The 24,842-nt window shown below is 52.6% G+C and overlaps 1 protein-coding gene and 1 long non-coding RNA gene across 3 annotated transcripts; both read left to right on the top strand.

Annotated features, from left to right (window-relative positions):
* The first annotated feature begins 1,276 nt into the window (after positions 1-1,276).
* LOC139601180 (uncharacterized) lies at positions 1,277-3,779 on the top strand. Its single transcript, XR_011682825.1, has 2 exons — positions 1,277-2,691; positions 3,072-3,779. It is a non-coding gene; the product is annotated as an uncharacterized lncRNA (long non-coding RNA).
* A 1,101-nt stretch (positions 3,780-4,880) lies between these two features.
* Positions 4,881-23,770, top strand: FKBP5 (FKBP prolyl isomerase 5). Of its 2 annotated transcripts, XM_071449970.1 has the most exons (12): positions 4,881-4,962; positions 10,412-10,488; positions 13,027-13,144; positions 13,985-14,129; positions 14,337-14,479; positions 15,380-15,494; positions 18,285-18,441; positions 18,909-18,999; positions 19,717-19,800; positions 20,235-20,420; positions 21,200-21,439; positions 22,623-23,770. In XM_071449970.1, the coding sequence occupies exons 2-12, from the start codon at positions 10,478-10,480 to the stop codon at positions 22,728-22,730; spliced, it is 1,398 nt and encodes a 465-aa protein (XP_071306071.1). In that variant the 5' UTR covers positions 4,881-4,962; positions 10,412-10,477; the 3' UTR covers positions 22,731-23,770. The 2 variants fall into 2 exon arrangements, with proteins under 2 accessions (XP_071306071.1, XP_071306072.1); XM_071449971.1 differs by lacking the exons at positions 4,881-4,962; positions 10,412-10,488 and adding an exon at positions 13,478-13,629 and having other exon boundaries at positions 13,025-13,144.
* Positions 23,771-24,842: the final 1,072 nt, after the last annotated feature.

The raw sequence follows: 24,842 nt of genomic DNA, 5'->3' as shown, positions 1-24,842 counted from the left end.
GTGACAGGGGGAACAATGTCAGATGTGCTCCTGTTTTCCTACTCCGATTTTTTTCCCCTGAAGCTGGAAGAGGGGAAGGATTAGACTGAAGGACAGGGACCTATCCTAGGCAAACATCAGCCCCAGGGGCTCCCAAACCGGGCATGAGGATCTCAGCCTTTCCTCCATCCTCAGGGCTGCCCTTGGGGCTGCAGTTGGGGTCTCTTGAGGCTGTTCCCCCCAGAGCTGCTGAGGGCTGTGGACTGCCCAGCTCAGAGCAGTAGTGGAGGTTACAAGTGGGACATGGGGATGCAGAAAATGGCCCTGGGAGGACATCCAGGCACCCACACACCTCCACAACCCCCCTGATGCTGCTGTCCACCAGGGCACAAATGGAAAAACCCCTTATCCTGAATAATTTGTGCTGCTGGAAGCAGAGCACTCCAGGGAGGTGTAAGGAGGGGATGTTGGGCTGGGCAGAGCTCGAGGTGGGTGCTCTGCAGCAGCCAGCTTGGGGGAAGTTCTCCCTGCAGCTGGGCTCCCCCTCAATGGGTGTTTTTAGCATTAAATTCCCTGAAATGCTGACGAGCTGGGCTGGGGGAGCAGACCGAGGGTGAGGACGGAGGATTTTGGGGGATACCTCCATGACATTGATGGGGATTCACTCTTGGGGGGTGCTAAAAGGGTATTGGGGTGATGGTGGGGAGGGGATACTGGGGAGGGATATTAGGGGGGATATTGAAAGGGATGATTGGAGAGAGGGTCCTGGGGATATTGGGGGGACATGGGGGGAGCAGGGGAGGATACTGGGGGAGGATATTGAAAGGAATGATTGGAGGAGGGTCCTGAGAGATGCTGGGGGGATGCTGTGAGGGATATTGGGGGGGGATGCAGGGGTTGAGGCCGGGGGGGTAGGGGGGGATATTGGCAGGGATATCGGGGGGAAAGAGGGGGCCCGGGGGGGGGGGGGGGGGGGTGGAGGTACTGGGGGGATATTAGGGGGAATATTGAAAGGGATGACGGGGGGGGGGGTCCTGGGAGGTGCTGGGGGGATGCTGGGGGGGTTATGGGGGTTGCCGGGGGGTGGTGCTGGGGGCCACACCAGACCCCCCCAAGCAGGAGCCCCGAGCGGGCCGGGCCCAGCCGCCCGGCGGGCCCCGGGTGGCGCTGGCCGGGTGCCCCCCCGCCGGCCCGGCGCTGAGTCAGGCTGTTCCCGGCGCTCCCGGTACATCGCGTCCCCACGCCGGGCGCCTGGCACGGCGCCCGCCCGGTGCAGCTCCCGGCAGGGGCACGGCCCGCTCCGGCCTCCCGGGCTGCGGCTCCCGGCGCGGAGAGGCTGAGACCGGCTCCGAAGCCCCCGGGAGCTGCCGGAGGGGCTCCGGGGGGCGCTGGCCCCGGTCCGCTCCGTGCCCCCAACCCGCGGCTCTCCGCAAGCATTGGGGCACCTGCGGGCGATCTCCGGCAGTTCCTGGGTCTCGGATCCGTCTGGCAGGAGCATCTCCGTGGCAGGGCACAGCCGAGGGTCCTGCGGAGGATCGATCCCCCCGGTCAGCCCTGCGCCCAGCCCCGGGCAGAGGCGGCAGCTCGAACCCCGCCCGGGCAGCCCCAGGCACCCCCAGCCCTCCCCGGCGGAGGCTGGTACAGTTCGTTACGTCCAGACCGGAATGTACTTTGTGTTAGAAGTGGCCACGAGCCAGGAAGGCAAAGCCGGACTTTATTTATCCTCCCTGCTCCGGCCCCGCTGCTGCATCCTGCCCTTGCTCGTGTGGGGCTGCATCTCCGGCAGGGCTGGGGGAGCCCTGCGCTCTGTCCGCCTCTCTGCTGCTCATTGCCAGCCGGGGAAGGCAGCGATTTTTCCCTTTTCCTCAGAAGGAAAATAATCTGGGGGAATATTTGTGTCTTTTCGTCTGGTGAAAGCTGTCCCGGTGTCTGGGAGGAAGCGCCGTGAGGAAGATGGGAGCTCAGGGATGGATCTGGGGTCAGGGAAGCCTCTGGAAGGAGGTGCCCCTGTCTGCTGGCTTGGGGGCTTTTTGCAACAAGGGCCAGGATTTGGGCCACAACCTGGTAATTTATGGGCTGGAGATGCACCTGGAAAGACCCGGCAGGGTAGGGCAGGACAAGGCCTGTGACAGAGCAGGGACTTCTCTGGGGGTCCCCATGTGCCAGGGGGATGTGTTGGCCCCTGGGCTGTTAAAAAGTCGTGTTGGGAGCCATGAATCCACCCAGAGAGGGGGAGGCTCGGGAGGGATGAGAGGGGTTGCCCCAGGCTGGGTCTGGCCGATCGTTTCACAGCCAGCATCCCCCTCCGGCCTTTCCTCAGGGACATCTGGGGGGAATGAGGGGAAATGTCCCATTTCATACAGAAAGCGCCTCCCCAGCTGCTCTAGGGATCCGCAGGCTCCACAGTCCTCATGCCAAGGAGGTGCTCTTGCCCTGCTGCCCCATGTCCCCACGTCCCCACGTCCCCACGTCCGTCCGTTCCTGCCGGGAGCTGCACCTACAGCCGGTGGCAAGGACACGGTGTTCTGCTGTTCTGCTGTTCTGCTGCTCTGCTGTTCTGCTGCTCTGCTGTTCTCTGCCGCCTGTTGTGCAAGCCCTGGCTGCACCTCCCGTAAACACAGAGCTTCCCACGACCACGGCCCCGCTCCTGCCACGCTGCCCCCGCCGCTGCCAGCGGCAAACGGGGCCCCCGAGGGGTGCACACGCCATGGGGTGAGGGTGGGCAAAGCCAGGCTCCAAAAAAGCTGCTTTGATCCCCAAAATGGGCAATGGTGGGCTGGGTTCTGGGGGGAAGGGTGGGTTTGATGCCCCGGGAAGGATTCCTGCCCCCGGGAGGATCCCTGCCCCCAGGACCACGGGTTTGTGCTGCCACACACGAAAGGAAACGGAGAGAAAAGAGAAAAGCCACTTCCTCCACTCTCGAGAGATTCACTGATGTGGCTCCTCACGGCTCAGCCAAGGTGCAGGGACTCCTCTGCTCCCCACGCTCTCCAGGCAGATTAACGCTGGTTATTTTTAGCAGAAGACAAGGATGAATAAAAATATCCCCTGCTTTATTTTAATAATTTTTTTTCTCTCTCTCTCTGTTTCAGGAAGGCTGCTCTCACCTCACACGAGGTGCTCGGGAGCAGGTGCCTTGGCTTTGCTCCCTGCTCCCAGACTTTCCCCGAGGCTCCCTGTCCTTCAGGAGCTGGGCTCAGGGCTGGGGCAGGACATGTGTGGCCAGCTGGAGGGCGAGGGGGAACAAGCAGTACCCCTGGCAGGCGTCACAAAGCCAAACAGGATTATTTATGGAACAGATTTCCTCCAGGTTGTGTTACAGGGCTGGGGGAGAACGGGGCAGACCCCAGCACCAGGTGAGTGGAGGACTTAGGGCAGCTCCCCACCCAAGAAAGCAGAGTGAGCTGAGGGGTCTGGCACTGGCAGAGCAGTGATTTGGAAGATGTCTTTTATTTTCTAAAAAAGCAACTCTGATCTTTATTCACGTGCATTTTTTGGGGGTGCTTTCTATGCAAACAAAACTACCATTTTTGTAGTACAAGGACAAAGCAGGCTGAACCACCTCATTGGTGCCATTGGTCCCATGGGGTTTTTCAGGGTTTTGGTGTTATCTCAGAGGCCTGATGGAATTATGCTGTGGGTTTTCCTGGTATTGCAAACCCGCAATATTCTAATTTTGTTTTGTAAATGAATATTTAAAGATCTTGGAAATTTAAAGCCGGGAGGGAAATGCTTGAAACCAGATGCAAGATTCACCAGAGTTATTCCAGAGGGGGGAAAATAAAATGCCATGAAAACAATTTTTTGTTTTCCGTTTCTGAAGCGGGCTTTAATTTTCACTCTGTATTTCTGATGAGTGACACCAGTGTCTAAATTACAGCTGGGGAAATCAAACTCAGCATATAGAGCAGACCTGTGAGAAAGCACCCACCAACGCAGGGCTGCCTTCAGCCTGGCCCTGAAGGTTTTATAGGATCAACCTGTGGGAATGAGGGTGCAGGCTGGGAGATGTGGGCACCCATTACAGCACAAACCTGGTAAAAAATGACCACTTTATAAAAACACTCAGAGATGTCCCAATTTAAATCTGCCGCCAGATTGTTTTGCCCCTATTGGCTCAGGCGCTGCAGCAATGAGCAGGGATGAGGTGTTCAATCACAAAAGCTCTGATTTCTAATCTCGGAGGGGGGGGTTTATTCTTGAGGCAGCTCTTGATAAAAATCTTAATTCTTTTATCCCAAACTGGAACATTTCTGCGCGTCCCAGCAGCGCTGTGTCCGCCAAACCCACAGCCATGAGGCAATTTTTCACCCTCCAGCGCGGTGTTTCCTGTAACCCCCGGAGGAGCTGTGCGGGATTGGGATGCCCTTGGGGAGCCGGGGGGAACGAGGACACCTCGGGGGCACCTCGGGGGCACCTCGGGGGCTGGGGTGTCCTTGCGGGGGTCGCACGAAGCCGCGGGGTTGGGGACAGACAGCGAGGAGCGCTGCGCTGCATGGGGCTGAGCGCCGGGGCATGGCACGGGTCAAACAGCCCGGGGCACTTCCCGGGCCGGGCTGTCCCTGTCCCCTGTCCCTGTTCCCTGTCACCTGTCCCCTTTCCCTGTACCCTTTCCCCTGTCCCCTGTTCCTGTTCCCTGTCATTGTCCCCGTCCCTGTCCCCCTTCCTGCCCTCTGTTCCCTCTCCCCTGTCTCCCGTTCCCTGTCCCCCATCCCTGTCCCTGTCCCCTTTCCCTGTCCCCGTTCCTGTCCCCGCTCCCGCCCGGCCCCGCCGGTGCCCCAGCGCTCTGATTTGCATATCCCCGCCTTCGCAGCCAATGGCAAGGTGAGAACTGGAGACGGGCAGGCGGCGCAGCCAATGAACCGCGGGCGGGGCGGGCGCGGGGCGCGGGGCGGGGCGGCCGGGCCGGGCGGGCGCGCGGGGCCACTCGGAGCCGGGCGGCGGCAACGGCGGCGACAGCGGCGGCGACAGCCCCGGCCACAGGTGGGAGCCGCGGGCTGCAGAGCCCCGCGAGCGGCTCCGAGCCCCCGCCACACCCGTGCGGGGCCGCGGGACTGCCGCGGGTCAGGCGGGGCCGGAGCGTGCGGCGGTGCGGGGCTGGGGACCCCGCGGGGACACGCGGCGGACACCGAGCGGGGCTGGGGCGCTGGGGAAGGGGATGGTGGCGTCCGCGGGGCGAGGGTGGCAGCGGGGTTTGTGCTGCATGGAGCCCCCGTGGTGCCGGCGGAGTTCCCGTGGGGATGCTCCGGTGCATCCCGGGCCGCTGCCGGTGCTGCCCGGGCGGATTCCGCTTTTCCCGGCCCCATCCGAGGCTCCCGGAGCGCTTCCTTTGACAGCGCCGAGCACAGAGACCCCGCAGGGTGCGTGCATCACTGCCCGCAGCAGGTAGAAGTGGCTGCGCAAGGTAAATGTGATTTTTTTAAAGTTCCTGCCGTTTACCCCTCCTGTCCGGACATAAAAACTCCTGCAGAGGTTCTGTTTTTAAAAGGCGCGTTGGAGCGAGCCTGCTCTTCCCAGGAAACTGTGTTTGACACAATGGGCTGCAGGAGCTCGTGGGAGATGGCTCTGACATCGCTGTGTCCCCAGAATGCAGCTCCCAGCTGAGCCTCCGAAGCTGCACCGCATTTCTGCCCCCACCGGTGCAAATAATAAAAGTGCCCTTAAGAATAAAATATAATGGAAAGGCTCCAAAGCTGCACCGAATTGCTGCAAATAATGAAAGTACCCTTAAAAACAAAAGTACCCTTAAAAAAAAAACAAACAAAAAAAAAACAGCCAGGAGCTGATGCTTTATGTTTTTAAAGATAGAGTTTAAATAGTGTCTCACCCTAAGGAGCTATTAAACTTGAGGTGGGTTTGAGGGCATCACTGGGATATCAAAGCCAACCTGGGAACTGGCATTAAAAGTTAAAACAAAGTTGAAAGCACAAATTGCTGCTTCCTTTAAAACATGAGCAAGCTGCCTCCCCTCTGCCTCCTCCCCTGTCTTGTCGAAGGGCTGAGGAGAAGAAAATCATTAAATATGTCTGGCAGAGCCTGTATCTGGCTTTTTTTTTTTTATTTTTTTTTTTTTAATAAATGTAAATAACCTCATCTTCCCAAGGCTGTTTGCCCAGCACACACTTCAGTCATGTTGGGGTCCGTTCCCAGCACTGTTAGAGCACCTTCCTGCCGGGATGAACCAAGAAACAAGGACAATTCCTGAGAAAAAAGCAAACTGCATCCCTCAGGAGCATCACTGCTGTGTGGTTATGTGTGTTTTAATTAATTACCTGCTTGCAGAAGGAGAAAGTTTGCTGGAAGGTTTGAGATGCTTGGCACCAAGACCTCCTCGGGCTGGCTGCAGCTCCCAGACTGGCTCAGAGGAAAAATATTTTGTAAATGGTTTGAGAAATGCTTTGTCCTTAGATACTTCTCATTTTATACTATTTTATATCAATTTTATTTTACAGTCACTCTCGGTTACATGAATTTAAATAAAGTTGTTGCAGCCCCTTGAGGGAGCTGTGAAGCTCCTCCTGATCTTGTGCACATTACAGGGAAATAGATATTACTTAGCAAGGATTTTTTTTTATTATTTTAGTGCTCTGTGCTTGTGGGTGTAAGGAAGTGGCCACAAGTGCTCTAACGTACAAGTTGTTCATGTAACTTGTTTTTCATGGAGCTGACAGGCTTTTTCCATAGCTAGTAATTGTGATTAGTAAGGATTTCTGATTTTGCAAGCGAGTGCGTTGGAAAATTAGGAAAATAATCGTAAAGTGACTGTCAGAAGTGAAGAGTCAGGAGCTGTGAGGGACTGCAGTTAAATCATCCTCTACCTGCAGCGTCCCATCTTTGCAAATAGCAGTATTCCTCTTAGATGGAAAAATATTCTCATTGCAAGAACTTTTTGATTTACACTAAATAAAACGAGCCTGGCAAAGAGCATCATTCCTGGGATGTGCCACCATCCCAAAAGGAGCCCAGGTGGGCTCCTCCCTGCCCAGCCCAGGTGCTGCACACCAGTGTGTGTGTGTGTGTGTGTGTGTGCCAGAGCTGCCCTGGGCTGGCAGGGGGAGCAGCATTGTCCCCAAACCCGCGCTGTCCCCTGCCCCTCCTGCCCCTCGCGGCCATGGCAGCGCCGCCCCGGTCCCCTCCTGCCGTTTGTCCTCTTGTGATGCTTCTCCAAGAAAGCCTCCCCTGGCACCAGAGCAGGCTGGTTTCACTGGGAATTGCCCAAAATAATTTGGCATTTATAGGCCCCTGGTGCGGCTGGTCTTGGGTGCTGGGTTATTTCTGGGGATTCCAGCCCTGGGGATGCTCCAGGTGCTGCTGAGCCCTCGTTTGTGGGGATCAATCACCAAACCCAGCGTTCCCCCTGCCAGGGGTCACCTGGCTGCAAATTGCTTGGAGAAAACCCCAAATCTGAGCAGTGAGATGTTTTTACAGACAAACAAACAAACAAAAAAATTAAATAAATCCAAGTTTAATTGCCACGTTTATCCCGGAGAAAGGGCTGAATCAAAACAGAATTGGCAAACAAGGAGTTTCTTGTTTATTTCTGTTTAGTATTTATTTTAGTCCCCCCCAAACTGTCACTTGAAATTCAATTTGCTCAGCACTGGTGTAGCTGCTGCCAGGAGCTGCTCTGAGTCGCCTGTGGAGGGCTTGGACTTCCCTTGGTTTGCCCTATGGGGAGGGAAACTTCACATTTAACAGCCAGAGGTGGAATATTTAATTCCAAGAAGCCTGGCTGGTCTGTTGTCCCTGCTTGTTTTGACCAGAGGAGAAAACCCAACTGAAAGGACCTCACTCATTTTTGGTGGCAGAAAACCCAGTGAGAGGGTGCCAAGGAGTGGGTAGTGGGATGTCAAGTACTTTCTCACATTTTACAGATGGTTTATATAACCTGCTTGGCTATATTATTATTTTTTTTTTCCCCTGTCCAGTTACATAATCCCAATTTATGAGAGCTTTAGGAGGTTGCATTCCCCGCTGTTTCATGTCTATATGTTACAGCCTCTGAGCTTGTTAGGGTGCCAGGCATCTCCCAGGAAGCTCAGGCTGGTGTGGAACAGCCCTTTATACCCTCATTATTACCATAGTTCCTGGATTATTTTGTTTTAGCCATCACCAAAACGTGCCAGCCCCTCAGGAGCAGGATGGGTGCAGGCTGCTGCCTCTCCCTGCTGATGCAGAGTAAAGGCTTTGGGCCTTCCTGGTTTTTCCAATGTTTTGAGGATCTGTTCTGTGATTTTTGTGGTGGAAGCAGCTGAAATCCTTGCTGGGGCCAGGGGTGGCTTTGGGGACAGGTAGGAAAGGAGCTGCAGAGCATCCCTGTGCAGAATCCTCAACCTTCTCCCCTGGGGACAGCAGCTACCCATAAATGTCTGTGGATTTTGTGTGCCCTGGTGTAAGTTTATCCTTCAAAATAACGGAGGAGAAAAGAAAATGCTGCTTTTTTTTTTCCTTAATTCCCTTTGATATGAACGTGGAGGGTGTTGTGTCTGTGGGTACCCACTCTGGAGGAGATAGACCACAGGCTGCTCACCAGAGAGTTCAGAGCAGCTTTATCCCTCTGATTTTATTTATTTTTTTATTTTGAAGTGACCTGGGAAAACCAAGCAAGCATTCCCTTGCTAGAAAACCAGCAGAAGAGCCAGATAATTTTTAATGGGTTTATTTTGTGAACTGGGGCGGGGGATAAAACCACTCCTCTCTGAAAGTCTTTTGTGTGTTGCTGGCACGGGCCTGTTCACCTCACCCCAGGGGATGCAGAGACACTGAACCCATCTTCCTTTTGCCTGAGATATTTATTCTGGCAGGGTTAGTGACCCATCCTGCTCACTTGTTCCTCTCCCTGCAGCTGAGGAACAGCCTCTTATCCCACATATGTTAAAAAAAAAAATCAATTAGTTATGACTTGAACCTTAAATAAAATCATTTCAGAAGCTTAAAAATGTTGGCTAGGCAGAACGATGCAGGCAGTGTGATGGGAATGTAAGTGAGCTGCACTCAGTATGTTTTCTTCTTCACTTTGCTATCCTCTTAATGGTTTTAGAACCTTCCCCTGATGGTGCTTTTGTGCTCACAGACAGATACCTCGTGGTCCTTGGGAGGTGCCTGGGGTCTGCATCCCTCTCTGAAATGTCCCCAAGGTGTGGCTGGCGCTGTTTGGTACCAGGCTCTCCACGTTGTTCACCTGGATACAGGAAACCAGGGATTGTGCTTTGGTCCCTGGTGAGTCAGGGCTCGCCCAGGGTGCCATGGGGGCTGCTCAGGGTGCTGGGCAGTCCCAGCAGCTCCGTTTGCATTTTGGTTTTTTGTTGGAACAGGAGCTGCCCTGCCTGGCCCGCCGGGGTGTTGGCCGCTTGCACAACGCCCAGGCTAGGAAGTAAATTGATCCATGGCAGCTCTTAGTTGGTGAACAATAGGTTCAATTTTATGGCTTCCCTGTTTGTTTTGAAGGAGGTGAAGAAAATCAGGATTTAAAAAAAAAAAAAAAAATTAATTAACTGTGATGTACGAGTATGAGAAATGGCACTCAATGTCTAGGTGTGTCCTTATGTGTTGGGATGCAGCTGAGGTTTATGTGGAGCTGCTTGTCCATCTTAGGAAGGTCATATTTTGTTAGAAATCCCAATTTTAACTCATTACCATCACGTCCTTGGTCTCTGCTCAGCAGGCTGGCCCTGAGGTGTCTTAAAACACCCTCATCCAGGAGAAACCACTGCTCTGGTCTTCCCTCTCCTGCTGCACAGGCACAGCTTGCTCAGCAAGAAGGGATTTTATTAGAAAAAAAAGCAGTTTGTGATGGAAGGGGAAGCAATCCACTGTGGGACAGTGGAGAGAGGCAGCAGCTGCACTAATTGGGTTATTCTTCATTATCAGTCTGTGCTGGGGGATGCTGTGCAGCCCAGTGCTGCCGTGCAGCTCGAGGGGCTGAGATTTGGGGTGATGATCACCAGGATCCAGGGCCCCACATCCCCCTGCTGTGCTTTCAGATTTGTTTTTTTTTAAGCCTGACCTTTGCGTTTTCAAGAAACTCCCTCCTGTGTTGCAATCTGAAGCTTTTGGGGCTGCTGTGGTGCCGTGGAAGTGAAAGTGCTTTGTGCTAAGTGGGTCTTAGAAAACAAACCCCAGAGCAGCCAACTCTTATTTTTTTTGTCATGTTAATTTTCATCCCCGTGAAGCAGTTGGACAGGATATAGCCTTGATTTATTTTTTGTAAAGCTGATGTTGAGATGCTGTTCTGTGGAAACAGGGAGTCAAAACAGATTTTGGCCATAGTCTTCATCACCCATTTCTGACCACGGTGGAGCATGATCTGTGGCTCAAAACTGCTCTGTTCTCCCTTCTTCTTCTGAAATCCTGGAACCCTGTTTTAGAATAAAAAAGCATATGCGTTTTTTTCATCTTTTTTTCTTTTTGTCCCCCCCCCTTTTCTCCCCAGGTATTTCCCTGCTGTGTCTCTGGGCCTGGACTCTCCCTGCACCTTCAAACCTTCTCCAAGGATTGCATGGTGGCAAGGTGAGACCCCTCAAAGCCCTGCCCAGCCCTGCTGCTCCCCATCCCTTTCCCCTCCTGAGAGCCTCTGGGAGGGATCTGCAGCATGAAGTTTCCATTTGGAGCTGGCAGATTCCCGGTATGCCGATTTCTAGGAAACGGGGCTGGGGATGGTGTGCTTGGTGAAACCCTAGCATGTGTGATACCTGTCTGTCCTCAGCCCAGGGTCAGACATCTGCATCCCATTCTCCCCTCTGCATTTCCAGCTATTCCTCAGTGCTGGGAGACAGCAGCACCTGTGTGGAGAGGGAATTGTTAGATTAAAAGCCTTGGTTTTTGTTTATTTCTGTGCTTCTCCGACCCATCTGTGTTTCTATCCCAGGGAAATGAGCAGTGTGGATGTTCAGAGGAGGGAGGATGGTTTATCCTGGCTTCATTTACAGATTTACAGCATTAATCTTGTGGGTAGCAGCAGCAGCAATGGGAAAGCAGGACCTGCTTGGGGTGTCAGAAACACCCAGGGGCTTTTGCACAGAGTAATTAATTAATGCCCTCCCTGTATCCAGAGTACACAAACAAGAAGATTCAGGCTCTGACACCACTAGCGAGCTTGCTGTGCTCGGTGACATCCCTGCCTGCTCTCTATTTAAACCTCAGGGAGTAGCAGATATTTTCTTTTTTTTTTTTTTTTTTTCCCTACAACTGTTTGTTTCAAATTAATTGAGATTTTGGCCCCTGGCCAGCCTCCTCCTGTCGCTCCAAATGGGAGATAAGTGGGAGCAGTGCACTCTTTTCTCTAACCTACTTGGAGCCGTTTTTGCTGGATGGGGGAGCTGGGAGCTCTTTCCTAACGGGGGCCACATCTCCAGGGCTGGCTCCTGGGGGCTCTTTCCTAACGAGGGCCACATCTCCAGAGCTGGCTCCTGGGGGCTCTTTCCTAACGAGGGCCACATCTCCAGAGCTGGCTCCTGGGGGCTCCTTCCCTCCCAGGGCTGCTGACGCAGAGCTCTCCCCTCCCGCCCGCCTTGGCCAGCTTCCCTGGATGACTCCTCTAATTGCTTACGTAGAAAAATAATGAGAAGGATGCGTAGGGTGTATTTTTAGATGTCTCTTGGTGGGATTTAGCAACTGGCAAGCCGGAGCCAGCACCTCCCTGTCCGTCTCCTGCATCCCAGCCGTGGCTGCTTGGTGGAACTGAGGAGGTTCTGTCCTCACACGGTGGTGATGCTCGGGGAAGCTTTGCTGCTTTTTTGGGCTCCTCCTGGTCCTGGTGGGTGGGTTATGGATGATGTATCCCTGGTGCTGCAGGGCATCTGTGCTGGGAAGTCCTGAGCTGGTGCCATGCCCGTGCTGGGATGGGCACCACCTCCTCCTCACTCCTCTCCAAGAGGAAAGCTGTGGTGGTTTGGGGGGCATCCCAGCACCCCAGTCATTGAATCATGGGATGGTTTGCATCATGGGATGGCTGCATCTAGTCCAGTCCCCCCACCATGAGCAGGGACACCTTCCACTAGACCAGGTTGCTCAGGGCTGTGTCCAAACTCACCCAAATGTTCTTCCCAGGAATGGGGCATCCATCACTCTTTTGGGTAACCAGTGCTTCACCATCCACATCATCGAACATTTCTTCCAAAGCAACCATGGCATGTTTTCCAATAAATACCTGTGAAATAATGGGTCTCACCACAGGTTGCTTTGCTTTTTAAATCCTATTTTTAAAAGATGCTCCCATCTGAAACCCCAGCAGCGCGGAACAAAGGGAGCAGAATCCCATTAAATATCACCCGAAAGACTGTGATAATTGAGCCTTGCAACAAGTAGTTCCCTTATTTTTCTCTTTGCTTCTTCCATTTCAGGGCTCTTTGTGTCTCAGTGGCTTCCTGTGCTGGGGGGGCCGGGCTCCAGTCCTTCCCTTTCCACCCGGGTGCGAGGAAAGCAATTCTTCTTGCAGCGCGACTTATCTCTCCTTGGAGCTGAAAACATCCTTTCTTTGCTCCTTTTGAATCCCCCAAATGAATGATTTCTCCTGCTGGTTAACATCAGCTTCCACGCTGAAGACTGTGGGAAAGTTTCACAATTACAGTGGCTTTAATAGATCTGGTTTATGTCTTAAAAATCCCATCGCTTTCTAATTCTCCGTCACATGTTTCCTTGATGATGTGTCACCCAGCAGTGCAGCTACCAAAATAGCCCCATGGTCTGAAGGAAATCATCAGGAAATATGTTTCTGAAACTGTAGGCAATTCTTTTTTTCACCAGGAACCATTGGAAAAAGTCTGTGTTCAATGGAAAACGTGGCTTTTCTGGCACCTTGGCTGCTTATGCGGTGACATTTGGGAGCACAGTGCTCCAGCAGTTTGCCCAAAAACCCCTCAGCTCCTTAGATTGCTGCTATGAATTTTCTCTTTATCCACCCAAATAGCTGGGATTCTTTTGGTGTTGGGCTTGCTTTAATTTTGGGGGAAAACGCTTCCTTGTGCATTGTGTTTCCATGCAGGGTGCCAAACCCTTTCCTCTTGCAGCACCTGCCAGGCTGACGGGGTGTGTGCTGTGTCCCCCCAGGTCCAAGGAGACCATGACCACTGATGAGGCCACCAAGAGCGAAGGGGAGGTGCAGGCAGCAGCTCTGGCTGAGCGTGGGGAGGACATCACCCCATCCAAGGACCGAGGGGTTCTGAAGGTGAGGGGGATCTGCACTCTCCTGCCTTCCTGCGCTGTGGTCACCTCGCTGGGCTGCATCCCCAGCCCTCAGGGTCACAGCTCCGGGGCTCTAGGATTGAGTTCTTTCATTTCCAAGGCAAAGAGGATGAGCATTGCTTGGAGTAAAGGAGAATGGAGTGGTGGTTGAGGCTGGTGGGCCCAGGCTGCTCCATGAATTTCACTGCTATTGTGTTCCTAATCAGATTATTAGCTGTAAATCCACAAAGCATTTCTGTGTGTGACTCACAAACATTAGAAAGAGCACATTACTGAGGTCATCCAGTCTGCTCCACAGCCCCTTTTTCATATTCAGGGCCGTTTCTGGATAGTTCTGCTCCTCAGCACTTACACTTCTCCACTTGAATAGGACCTTTCCTCCAAGAATAGCATCCTCCCCTGCTCCATCCTCAGCTCGAGAACTGCTTGTTCCCGGCTGCAGCCTTCAGAAAAAAGTGTTGACAAGGAGTGAGTAGTGAACTGACACACCCCTGTGAGTAAAATGTGAGTAAAATGGACAGAGTGGAGCTGCCCTCACTGCAGGTTTGGAGCCGTGGTGTTTATCCTCCCAGTGTGGACTGCTCTCTGCTCCCAGCCCAGCTCCCAGCTCCACTGCTGTGGCTCCACTTTGAGATTTGTTTTTAGGAGTTGATGATGGGCAAATTTAGGGGCAAACTGAGTAGCTCCCTCCTGTTGCTCTGGGCAGCACTGGGGTGTATATGTGTGTGTGTGTATTTATATATATTTATGTAAATGCCTGTGTGTGTATCTCCCCCTCCATATGCACCCATGGCCCAGCTCACAGGTGGTTTCTCTCTCTCAGATCATTAAGAGACCTGGCAGTGAGGATGAGTGTCCCATGATTGGAGACAAGGTTTATGTGCACTACAAAGGGAAATTGGCCAACGGGAAGAAGTTTGACTCCAGCCGCGACCGGAACGAGCCCTTCATCTTCAGCCTGGGCAAGGGTGAGCTGCTCCAGGGCTCCATCCCTGGCATGGTGGAGGCTGGGATCATCCCAGGATCACCCTGATCCTGCTGCAGGACAGCACCAGCCCTGCCTTAAGTCACTGGGGAACGTGGGGTTGCTTTGGGTGCATCCTTGGTGCACCCAGGCTGGGTTTGTTCCTGGGCTGCTGCTTGCTCCCTCCTGCTGACACCTGCCTTTCTCCTAGGTCAGGTCATCAAGGCTTGGGACATTGGGGTGGCCACCATGAAGAAGGGAGAGATCTGCTACTTGCTCTGCAAACCTGAGTACGCCTACGGCTCTGCTGGCAGTGCCCCCAAAATCCCCTCCAATGCCACCCTCTTCTTTGAGGCAAGTAATGCTGGTGAGCTGGTGTGTGGATGAGCAAGCTCGCTCCCTTTCTGCCTTGCCAGCCAGCTCAGAAATAAAAATTTAAAAATTATTAATAATAATAATAATAATAATAATAATAATAATAATAAAAACCAAAGCCCAAACAACAACAAAAAAATCCACAACAAGAAAAAAAAACCAACAAGCCAAATTGGATTCCTGAAATGTGTCCCTCTGCTCCAGGAACTGCTGCCAGGGCTTTCTCAGAAATGTGTGTCTGAGCAGGAAGGCTGGGACTGAAACTCCAGTTTAGCAGAGTCCTGGTGCTGGGGCAGGGAGTGGGCAGATTCCTGGTTTCAACATGCACAAGGGAAGGAGAAAGCAGCTGGGAAATGCCTCCAGGTGCTAAAAAACCATTAGTGCTGAGGGGTGGTAGGCAAGTTAAGGTTTTGGCACAGAGGGCTCCCTGGGCAGGGCTCGTTGGGACATGGAAGGACAGAGTCTGTCCTAAATTAAGGCTCAGGCCTTCCAAGTCTAGTGTGGACTAAGCTGAGGGTCAGAGCTGGTCCCATCAGGGGATGAAGGGGAAGTTCCTCTTCACTCTGAGGGATTTTCACATCATCTTCCAGCAGCAGCTGTGTTGTACCCTTACAGGTTCAATAAACTTATTTTTGCTGTTACTTTGTGTTATGCTTCAGGTACTGGATGTGTCCCAGTTTCTAATAAATCCTGTGTATTATGCTGTGGTTTTTGGATCTGGGTTTTATGGGCAACTTCTGCTCGTCAGCTGAAAGGAGAATTAGCTGGCTTGGTTCTCCAGCCAGGGGATGAACTGCTGCTTTGTGGCTCTCTGTTGTTTTTCTCTTCTTCTTTCCCCTTCCCTGCTCTCTGCCCACTTTTTCCTTTATTATTTTTTAGGTCGAGCTGCTCGACTTCAAAGGCGAGGACTTGTTTGAGGATGGAGGGATAATCCGGAGGATCAAGAGGAAGGGGGAAGGTTACTCCAACCCCAATGAAGGTGCTACCGTGGAGAGTGAGTGCTGCTCCCTCCTGGGACAGGCAGGGCTCGGTCCTGAGCTGAGCCCTGGCTGTGCACAGGCTGGAGGTGGCTGGTGGGAGGCAGTGACACCCATCCAGGGCCAGGTGGGCTGGAGAGCAGCTGGGGATGCTCCTCTGAGCTCTTGTGAAGCATTTTGGACGCCCAGCAGTTTCTTTGGCCTCCTCATTCCAATGTTGGTGGTATTTTTGGGAGGGGCTCTCATCATCACATTTCTCACAGAATGGGGCTTTTTCCTCCTCTTATGGCCACAGGGCTGCTGATGGCAGGGGACTGAGGCTGAGGTGGTCTCAGCTGACACAGGAGGATGAGGAGCTCCCATCCCATTGGGCTCTCCCTCTTCTGGTCCCGTTTCTGCAGCAGACATTTCATGGGGCTGGACAGGGGACAGCACACTGGGGTTTGGGGTTTTTTCCTTCCTAGGATCTGCTCAGACACACACACAGGGCTCGCTCCATATGGGAGGCATTTACTTTCATTTCTTAATTCCAGAGCTCGTGTACACAAAGATCCTAAAGTCCCTTTATCAACTGAGAAATTGAATCTGAGCTGTGAGAGCTTACCAAGCTCACAGCTTTAAGTGGCTGGTTCTTCTAACGAGACTCTTTTAGGGAAAAATGAGATTTTGACTCAAATTCTACAGTCTGAGCAGTGGTCACTGTGCTGGGGGTGGCACAGTCCACCCTGGAGCAGGGCTGTGATGGTTTACCTCAGCTGTGTAGTTTGGGAGGTGCTGGAATTAGGCTGGGATAAATCAAGTACCTCCGGGTTTTTATAGGCTTTAAGTTTTACAGACCCTAAATCCCAGCTCTGGTCCCTAAAACCTGTGCTGCAGTTGAAATCTGGCATTCCAGCTTTTGTTACATCCTTTCCCCCCACACCCCTCCTCCTTCTCCGTTTTTAATCTGAGTACAAATTGCTGTCAGCACATCAAGTTCGTGTGCCAGCCGCACTCAGTACACTCTGTTCTCAGCTCTTCAAAAACAAAATCGCTGCAGGCACTGAGAGAACAATAAGTCAGAGCTGCAACCGGAGTGATGTTCCTTCAGTGACTTTTTTTTCTCTGTAATCCAAGAGCGGCTGAACCAGCTGACCCACTCCTGGAAACCCGAGCTGAGATTTTCCCCTCCGTGCTCGGCGGATTTTCTGTGCAATTAAAACGGAGCAGAACTATCCTTGGAAGGAAGGATCACAACATCCCCTTGTGCATCCTGTTTTAAAGCGGATCCTCCCATCACCACCACATTCCACAGGGGATGTGGGACCTGGGGGAGCTGTCGTGCTGCTTTTGGGGTCAGGTGTCATGGATCTGTGCTGGCCAGGAATGTGCAGGGAAATGCATGGTGCTGTGGGGTGGCTGGCTTACCTGTATTTTAGGCAGGATTTTCCACATTTCCTGTGCCTAAAAAAACCCGGCCAGCTTGGTTTTGAGTAGTGCAAAAGCAGAGGTTGTCCCTGGTGGAGCTGGATTTGCTTTTTGTCCTCATGCCAAGCTGGGTGAGCTCACAGCAGCCTGACTGCCGTGGTCACTGAGCACCAGTGATGGATGCAGGATGTGTCCCAGGGAGCTGGCAAGCACCTCAGCACCCATGCTTGAGTCCCAGCATGGCTTTGGTGGCAAGAGTGGGGTGACAAGGCAGAGCCTGACCTCCTGCCCCATCCTTTGGTTCTCTTATGGCACCTGGACCTGCCCTTGGAATGGGGGCTGCCAGGTCTGGCTTGGTCCATGCCTCTCCTCCTAAGCACTTCTGAGGGTCCCAGGGCAGGGCATGGACACAGATTTCCTTCAGCCCAGGCTGCAGCTCTCCTGTGCAGAGCCCAGACCCTCGTGGCTGTTTCTGGGACCCAGCTTGTCCTGCCCCTCACCTGCCCCCACAGCAGGATGCTCAGTGCCCTGCAGCATCTCAGGCTGCATTCTGTTCCCCTCAAACAAAGGTAAAGCTCATGTCTTTGCAGGCTGCAAAACCTTTAAGAACAGTTGTGAATTTTCCCTCTTACAAAGCTTTTTTTTGTTGTTGTTTGCTTTAGCTTTTTTTTCCCCCCAACAATATGTAGGAGTTCCTTGTGAAATTGCTTTTACCCGATGCCTGCCTGCATGTGTGTGTATGCCTTTTACCCTGCAGGCAGAATGCAAAGGTTGTAAAAGCGTCCCCAAAGCCTGGAACGTCTTCAGGTTTGAATAAATAAAGAATAATCTTGCTGTGGAGAGCCAGGCCAGGAGTGCCAGGTGGAGAATGTGCCAGGTACCCAGTGTCCACTCTGCCTGCGCTTCTGCCAGCCTCTGGGGCTGGAACAGCACGGCTCCTGGTTGAAGATTAAAAATAAAAAAGTTTATCTTGTACTTTGAGTTCTCAGAGTCAGGAGAACGTGGCCTTGTTTTGGAGGCAGGAGTCAAGGCAGTATAGCACAGTATAGAAGATTTGTAATCACCGTGATAAACTCTGCATGGCGCCGTGCCAGGAGCAATATCCAGTTCCAGTAAGGCTTGACTCGTGCACTTGAGTACGAGGGGAACATATTAGTCACGATGTTTATCTGTTGTTCGGTCCCTGCTTAGACAAGATATGCCTGCCTTGCTTTTCAGCAATGTTCCCAAGGCCTCCCCATCCCTCTTCTCCAGGCTGCCCCCAGCCCTGGGTCTTCCCTCCTCCAGGCTTTGCTGAGTTTTGGGAGGGAATGCTTTATAAAATGCTTTCTAAGACACTTTGGAGCCCACCTTTCTCCAAGGTGATTCTGGGTCATCCTGCCCCTCTTTCTCCTCTGCAGTTCACCTGGAGGGATTCTGTGGTGGCCGCAGGTTCGACTGCAAGGACGTGAAATTCGTGGTGGGCGAAGGGGAGGACCACGACATCCCCATCGGCATTGACAAGGCCCTGGAGAAGATGCAGAGGGGAGAGCACTGCATCCTCTACCTCAGCCCACGGTGAGGAGCATCTCCACAGCGATGCTGAGTGGCTCTCAGCCTGCAGCCCTTGTGGAAGATGGTGATCCTGAAAACAGAACTCTCCGGGAGAGTCTCGGAGGACACCGGCAGGAGCAGCAGGGGTGACCAATGGCGTGTAAACAGGAATATTGAGATGATTAAAAAAAAAAAAACAAACAGGTGAAAGGGCTTTAGCCAAGCCCAGTGTCTGAGATGAAAATGTCCCTCTGGAAATGACCAGGGCTGGAGAGAAGCCTGTGTGAAAAGAAGGCTTTGATGCAGCCAGAAGGGATGGTTCCCAATATAGGTACTGTATATCCACAGGGACCTTTGCTCATGGAGAGTAACATCACCCTGTCCCCAAAATGTTAGAAAGCCGTGGGTGGCAATCTGGGTGTGCATTTATGGGTGAGCTCTGCTGAAAATAAGGTTTTTCCCCTCTCTGAGTGCCTCCCCCTGCCCTGCAGGTACGGCTTTGGTGAGGCTGGGAAGCCAAAATTCGGCATCCAGGGGAACGCGGAGCTGGTGTACGAGGTGACCCTGAAGAGCTTTGAGAAGGTGAGGGCAGAGGAGCTCCTGCCCCTGCCTGGGCTGCAGGAATGTCAGGGCCTGTGTAGCCTCCAGCCTTTGTCCCTGGCGTGGCTGCAGCCCAACCCCTGCTGAAGTGGACACGTCACCGAGGAGCTTCGTGTTCTCAATTTGTTCTTCTCTGTTGGTTTGTTTTATTCTTGTGGCTCAGGTCCAAGGCTGGGTGTCTTATTTGTTCCTAACCTTGTCCTTTTGTACTTTCTTTTTATTTTAATATTATTTTTTCTTCTTCCCTTTTTTCCCCTCTTCTTTTTTTTTTTCCTCATTTTTCCTTTTTTTCTACTTTTTTCCCATTTTTTCTCCTTTTTCTCTCCTTTTTTTTTTTTTCTCATTTTTTCTCCTTTTTCCCTTTTATTTTCTTTCCCTTTTTTCTTCTTTTTTCCTCTTTTTTTTCCCCCTGGACTGCACAGATAAAAGCTGGTCCATCCAGACAGCCCTTGGCTGTGCCCATGAGGAGGCTGGGGATGGGATGCAGGAGAAGCCCATGGGATTTGCACATCCCTGGATGGGTCCCCTGCCTGTACCATCACTCTGGCCAAAGCAGGGGCAGGACCTGTCTCCAGGCTCTGTGGCACAGCCCTGCTGAGCCCTGAGTGTCACCACGCTGTCCCAGAGAGTGGCACGGGCCTGCTGGGGCAGGGGAGGCTGCTCTGCTCCCCTGGGAGTGCTCCAAGTGTTCCTTTGCAGGCCAAGGAGTCGTGGGAGATGGACACCAAGGAGAAGCTGGAGCAGGCAGCCGTGGTCAAGGAGAAGGGCACGATGTACTTCAAGGTTTGTGAACTTGGGGGTGGCAGAGGCAGAGGAGGGGAGCTGGGGCTGAATTTGGCAGCCATCAGTGTCACAGAAGCCATGTGCCCCCAGACAGGGCTGGGGAGGGTGAGTTCTGCCCTCCCTCTGCCTTTTTCTCACTCCTTGATGCTCCCTGAGGTATCTCATCCCTTCCCAGCATTGCCTTGGCTCTGTGAGGACAGCAGATCAAACCCTTCCCAGCCAGGGCCAAAGCTGAGGGGCTTTGCATTCCCCTTCCCAGCTGGGGCATCCCAGCTCCCCACTGTTGTGGCTCAGCTTTTCCCAAACCTGCTGGTTCTGCAGGAGTTGGGATCCTCCTCCTTCCCTGTATTTGCTGAGCACCCCACATGCCACTTGTCCCCTGCTCACGGGACATCCCAGGGGCAGCCTGAGCCTCTCTTTTTGCTCCCTTTCAGGAAGGCAAGTACCTGCAGGCAGTGATTCAGTATGGGAAGATCGTGTCCTGGCTGGAGATGGAGTATGGCTTGTCTGAAAAGGAGTCTAAGGCCTCTGACTCCTTCCTGCTGGCTGCCTTCCTCAACCTGGCCATGTGCTACCTGAAGCTGCGCGAGTACGCCAAGGCTGTCGAGTGCTGTGACAAGGTAGGGGGGCCCTGGTGCCATCCCTGGCTCGCCAGGAGCTGATGCCTTTATGGGCTGCCTAAAAACAGAGGCCAGATAAAATTAAGGGAATAAAAAGCATTTATATTTATTGAAGGGAGTTGAGGTGTGTTTAGGGGCTACACCCAAAAAAAAATGGACAATGATGGGGCACGAGTTCTCACTTGGCCATTTTCATATTGGGGGTTAATCTTCCAATTGCAGCTTCAGGAAATGAAGTAATTTACTCCAAGTTTCTTCCCCCCAACTCACTTTTGTTTCCATCTCTTGTGGCCTGAGGCAGTGAGGTGTCCTTGATTCCAGGCCTGGAGAGGAATTGTTGTGTCTGACCAAAATGGGAGAACAGCAGCTAGCACTGTATATGGAGTTTAGAGTTATACACTAAAGAATTACAGGATTACAAGTATATGAAAAATATAAAAGCCAAAGTCCTAAGGCATCAGCATGAGCCTGGAGGATGAAGCATCCTCTTCTCCTGCATATTCTCATTGGGAGTTTGGTGGAGTTTTTAAAAATTTCACATAAGAAGGAATACCCCTGCCACACTCAGGGGTACTTTAAGCAAGTAGAGATAATAAAACTATATTAATGATGTCCCAGCTGCTGATGGAGATGAGGCAATTTTTGTCGAGCAAGATGCAAGTGCTCTGGAGATTTGAAGCCACCTTGTCCTAAATTTGACAGATTTATTGAGGCTTCAGCTGTGGGGGATCTCTTGGGAAGGATCTGAGATGTTAACAGAACTGTGTGTGTGTTCCCAGGCTCTGGGGTTGGACCAGGACAATGAGAAAGGCTTGTACAGGAGGGGTGAAGCCAGGTTATTGATGAACGAGTTCGAGCTGGCCAAATGTGACTTTCAAAAAGTGCTGGAAGTGAACCCGCAGAACAAAGCAGCGAAATCCCAGATCTCTGTGTGCCAGAAGAAAACCAAGGAGCACAACGAGAGGGACCGGAGGATCTACGCCAACATGTTCACAAAGTTTGCAGAGAGGGATGCAAAGGTGAGTGTTGCTCGTTCCTGGCCATCCAGGGTTGTGCTGAGGGATGCTCCAAAGGTTTGTGATGAGAAGAGATGGGTTAAACCAAATTAAATTAGAGATCAGGATGGAGCCTGGATAGATTAAATTAGAGGTCAGGATGGGATAGAGCCTGCTGCAGTGGGAAGAAGTGTTTTACTTTTTGGTCTCTCCTATGCAGAGTGTGCCATCAGGTGCTCAATCATCAATAAAAGCATTTGCAGTGTGAGCTCACAGGGGCTGATAACAGGGCTGGCATTGGTGTTTAACTTGGCTGCTCCCAGCTAGTGACTGTTGATGGTGGCCAGTAAAATGAAATATCATTCCATCTCTGGTGGAGTATTTTGAGACATGATAGTGTGGATTTCCTGAAGCTGGTAAGGCAATACCTGCTCCTCTGCCTGGGTGGAGAGATCGCTGTCTCAGAACAGGCTCTCATCCAAAATTCCACTGAACAAAACCCGCTGTACTGTAATGAGAGAGGACACGGCTTTGCAAGCCATCTGCATGGGTCATTTTTAGTATAACCTCTTCTGAAGCAGTGTCTGGAGGTGGAGGCTGTGGATTTAGTGACTGGTGCTGCCCCTGGGGAGCAGCATGCTGGGGCAACCAGCTCGGGCAAGGATCAGGGCCAGCTGCTGGCACTGAGCTTGGCTTGTGTGGCCAGCTGTGATGGGCACAGTCACTGCTGGGGCTGGCATAAGGCTTCCCTGAGCCTGAGTGCTGCTCTCCTGCACTCTCTTAATGGGCTGCACCCATGGCTCAGTCCTGTATCTCCACTCTGACCCTGCTGCCTTACCTCCTCATCCCTCTTTTCCCTGTCCGTCCATCCATCCATCCATCCATCCATCCATCCATCCATCCATCCATCCAGGCTCACTCTGTTCCATCCAGAGCTCACCCTGCTTCTGGTGAGGTGGGACACATCATTCCCAGGGCTCCCACACCTTCCCCAAAAGCTTTAACCTCCACCAGCCACGAAGCCACGGAAGCAGAACCCACCAGCGGGAGCTGCACTGCTCGATGGGCACGGGGGAGTTGTGGGGGGCAATTTTACCTCTCCCCTTCCAGGCTGGACTGCTTGAGCCTATTCCCAGCATCCCTGTCTCCTGCCTGCCCCTTCCCCCTCCCCTTTCCAGCTCAATGTGTTTTATTTGCTGTTTGGCAGGAAGCAGCCAGCAAAACCGGTGTGGGAAAAGCAGCGGAGAAGGCGGCGTGCGGAAAAGGACCCAAAACTGCTGGTGCTGAAGGTGAAGAGGCTGAAGGACACGTATGATGGAGGAGGAGGGGATGGCATAGCCTCCTGCCCTCGGCCCACACTGAAAAAGGTTGCTGCCAAACCTTGGGACTTGCCAGTGTCTCCTTGTAAAGCTTGTTACAGTTTGTGTGATCGTGGAAGCCAAAAGCGCCTCGCAAAGAAAAGCGACCCCGTCCCACCGCCCTGGGTGCTCTGGGGGCAGAGCAGGAGTGGCAGGACACCGTGGGACCACTGCACGTGGAACAAATGCCCTTTGAACAGCAGGAAAAAGAAAAGAAATTATGATGATGATAAATTAAAACGCTCGGCTCCTGGGAGGTTTCCGTAGACAGCTTGCTCCAGCTCCCGGGGCTTTGTGTCCACTCTCAGCACAGCATCCCCTGAGAGGAGCTGGGACGTGGGACGTGCTCCTTGTACCCTGCAGTGCTGCCTCTGGGTGTCCCAGCACAGCCAGGGGCAGGGATTGGCTTTGTCCCCTGCTGACTCCTTGCCTGTGGCCAAAGGTTGCAGGGCAGAGCCAGGATGAGAACCCACATGGCCTCTGTGCAGCCCCTGGGTGCAGGGACATCTTTAGCCTTTAAAGCACTGTTTGGGGAGGGGGGAACACACAGATTTTACCTTCTGAAGGAGCTGGTTCCTGTTTCTTTAGAGAGCAAAAAAGCCTGTCCAGCTTTGCAGGTGCTCAACCCACAGCCTGCACCCCATGCCTTGGCTCCCAGCTTTAAATGGGAGTTTTATTGCTTTTATTGGGATCTGGATGTGGGGAAAATAAAAGAGCAGGTGGACATGTGGTTCAGACAGGCAGTGGCTGGGTCTGAGCTGCTGCCATGGGTTTGTCACTGAGCAGTTTCCCATGGTGAGGGGGTCCTGGGTGCACGGGGTGTCCCTGCCCCAGAGCTGCTGCTGCCTCCTCAGCCATCAGCCCTGTCCATCCTGAAGGGACACTGTCACTACCCCATGAGAACAGCTTTCCAGTTGTTATTTTTCCTGTCTCTATAATAATACCCCTTTTGGAGCTTGAAAATAAACAACTGAAAGAAAAAGGAAAAAAAATAAAATAAATAGTCCTCTTTCTCTGGATCCTGCTCAGCAAATGGGGTGGCTGTGGGGAGGATGGGTGGGTGCTCCTTGTGGGCGAGATGCCCCAGCAGTTGAGGAATTATTGGTGTCTCCAAGAGCTGCTGCTGCCCCTTTTTCTCAGTGCCATTGTTCTCTGGAGAGCCAGCAATCCTTGCTTGGGAAGGGCCTGGCTGGGGGATGCTCTTTGGGGATCTCAGCTGTTTTTCCAGCCTGGGAGGTTTATCCTTATGCTTTTTTCCTCTGCCCCACAGTGTATTGTTTTGGGAGGGGTTTTCCTGAGGGTCAGCTGAGTGGGTGGAGGGGTTATTTGTGCCCCTTGAGTGTGCAGAGAACAGAAAGCTGAGCCAGTGGGGTACTAGGACTGCCCATCCCTCTTTTATACCCCCTCCACAATCTTGGCAGGCTAAGCCAGATTTGGTTAAAATTCCTCTCCTCTAGTCCCATCAGGTGGTACCTGGAGCATCATTTCTCAAGCCTGTCTGTTTTCCCACCTGCAGCAGTGGCACAGCATCCACACGGCTGCTCCAGCTGCTCATCCATTTAAACAGCAGGAATTTTCTACCACCATGGGATGCCCCTCCCTGGAGGCTGCTGTGAGACCCAGAGCCTCTGCAAAACCTGGGCTTTTCACTTTTTCTTGCAGGGCAAAAGTCCTTTGGGGGCAGCCCAAGCCACATTTTCCATAGGAAATAATCTCAACATGAAAAAGAAAACAAAACAAAAAAAAAAGGCAAAAAACCCCAATTTGCTTTGCAGTTTTTAGTCTTGCTCCCCGTTTTTAAGCAGATTTTTGGTTTATTTTGGCTTGGTGCTTTTCTGTCCCTCGGAAGAGAAATGGAACTCGTGCGGGTGATGAGGTTTAGAGATGAGAGGGAAACCAGGAGGGTTTTGTAAGGAGGATTAAGAAGCTGCCGGTGCCGGTGGGTGTGCAGTGCTCAAATGCCATCTAGTGGCACCAGGCTCGGGCTGGGGGTTTGGGGGGGACTGTGGTGGGCTGGGCAAGGCCAAGGGTCCCTGGGGACACTGGGGACACTGGGGACACTTGGCCTG

The sequence above is a fragment of the Agelaius tricolor genome, unplaced genomic scaffold, assembly GCF_023055355.1.
Source record: "Agelaius tricolor isolate 1412-34295 unplaced genomic scaffold, bAgeTri1.0.p SCAF_30, whole genome shotgun sequence".
Classification (NCBI taxonomy): Eukaryota; Metazoa; Chordata; class Aves; order Passeriformes; family Icteridae; genus Agelaius; species Agelaius tricolor.
Note: the sequence above shows the minus strand (reverse complement) of the source record. Positions and strands in the feature narration are given on the sequence as shown.

What these genes read in the sequence shown, in the direction of transcription:
- FKBP5 (XM_071449970.1), top strand. An exon ending in ATGCCACCCTCTTCTTTGAG is followed by an intron (nt 14,480 to 15,379) that starts GCAAGTAATGCT and finishes ATTATTTTTTAG; the next exon opens with GTCGAGCTGCTCGACTTCAA. An exon ending in CTGTCGAGTGCTGTGACAAG is followed by an intron (nt 20,421 to 21,199) that starts GTAGGGGGGCCC and finishes GTGTGTTCCCAG; the next exon opens with GCTCTGGGGTTGGACCAGGA.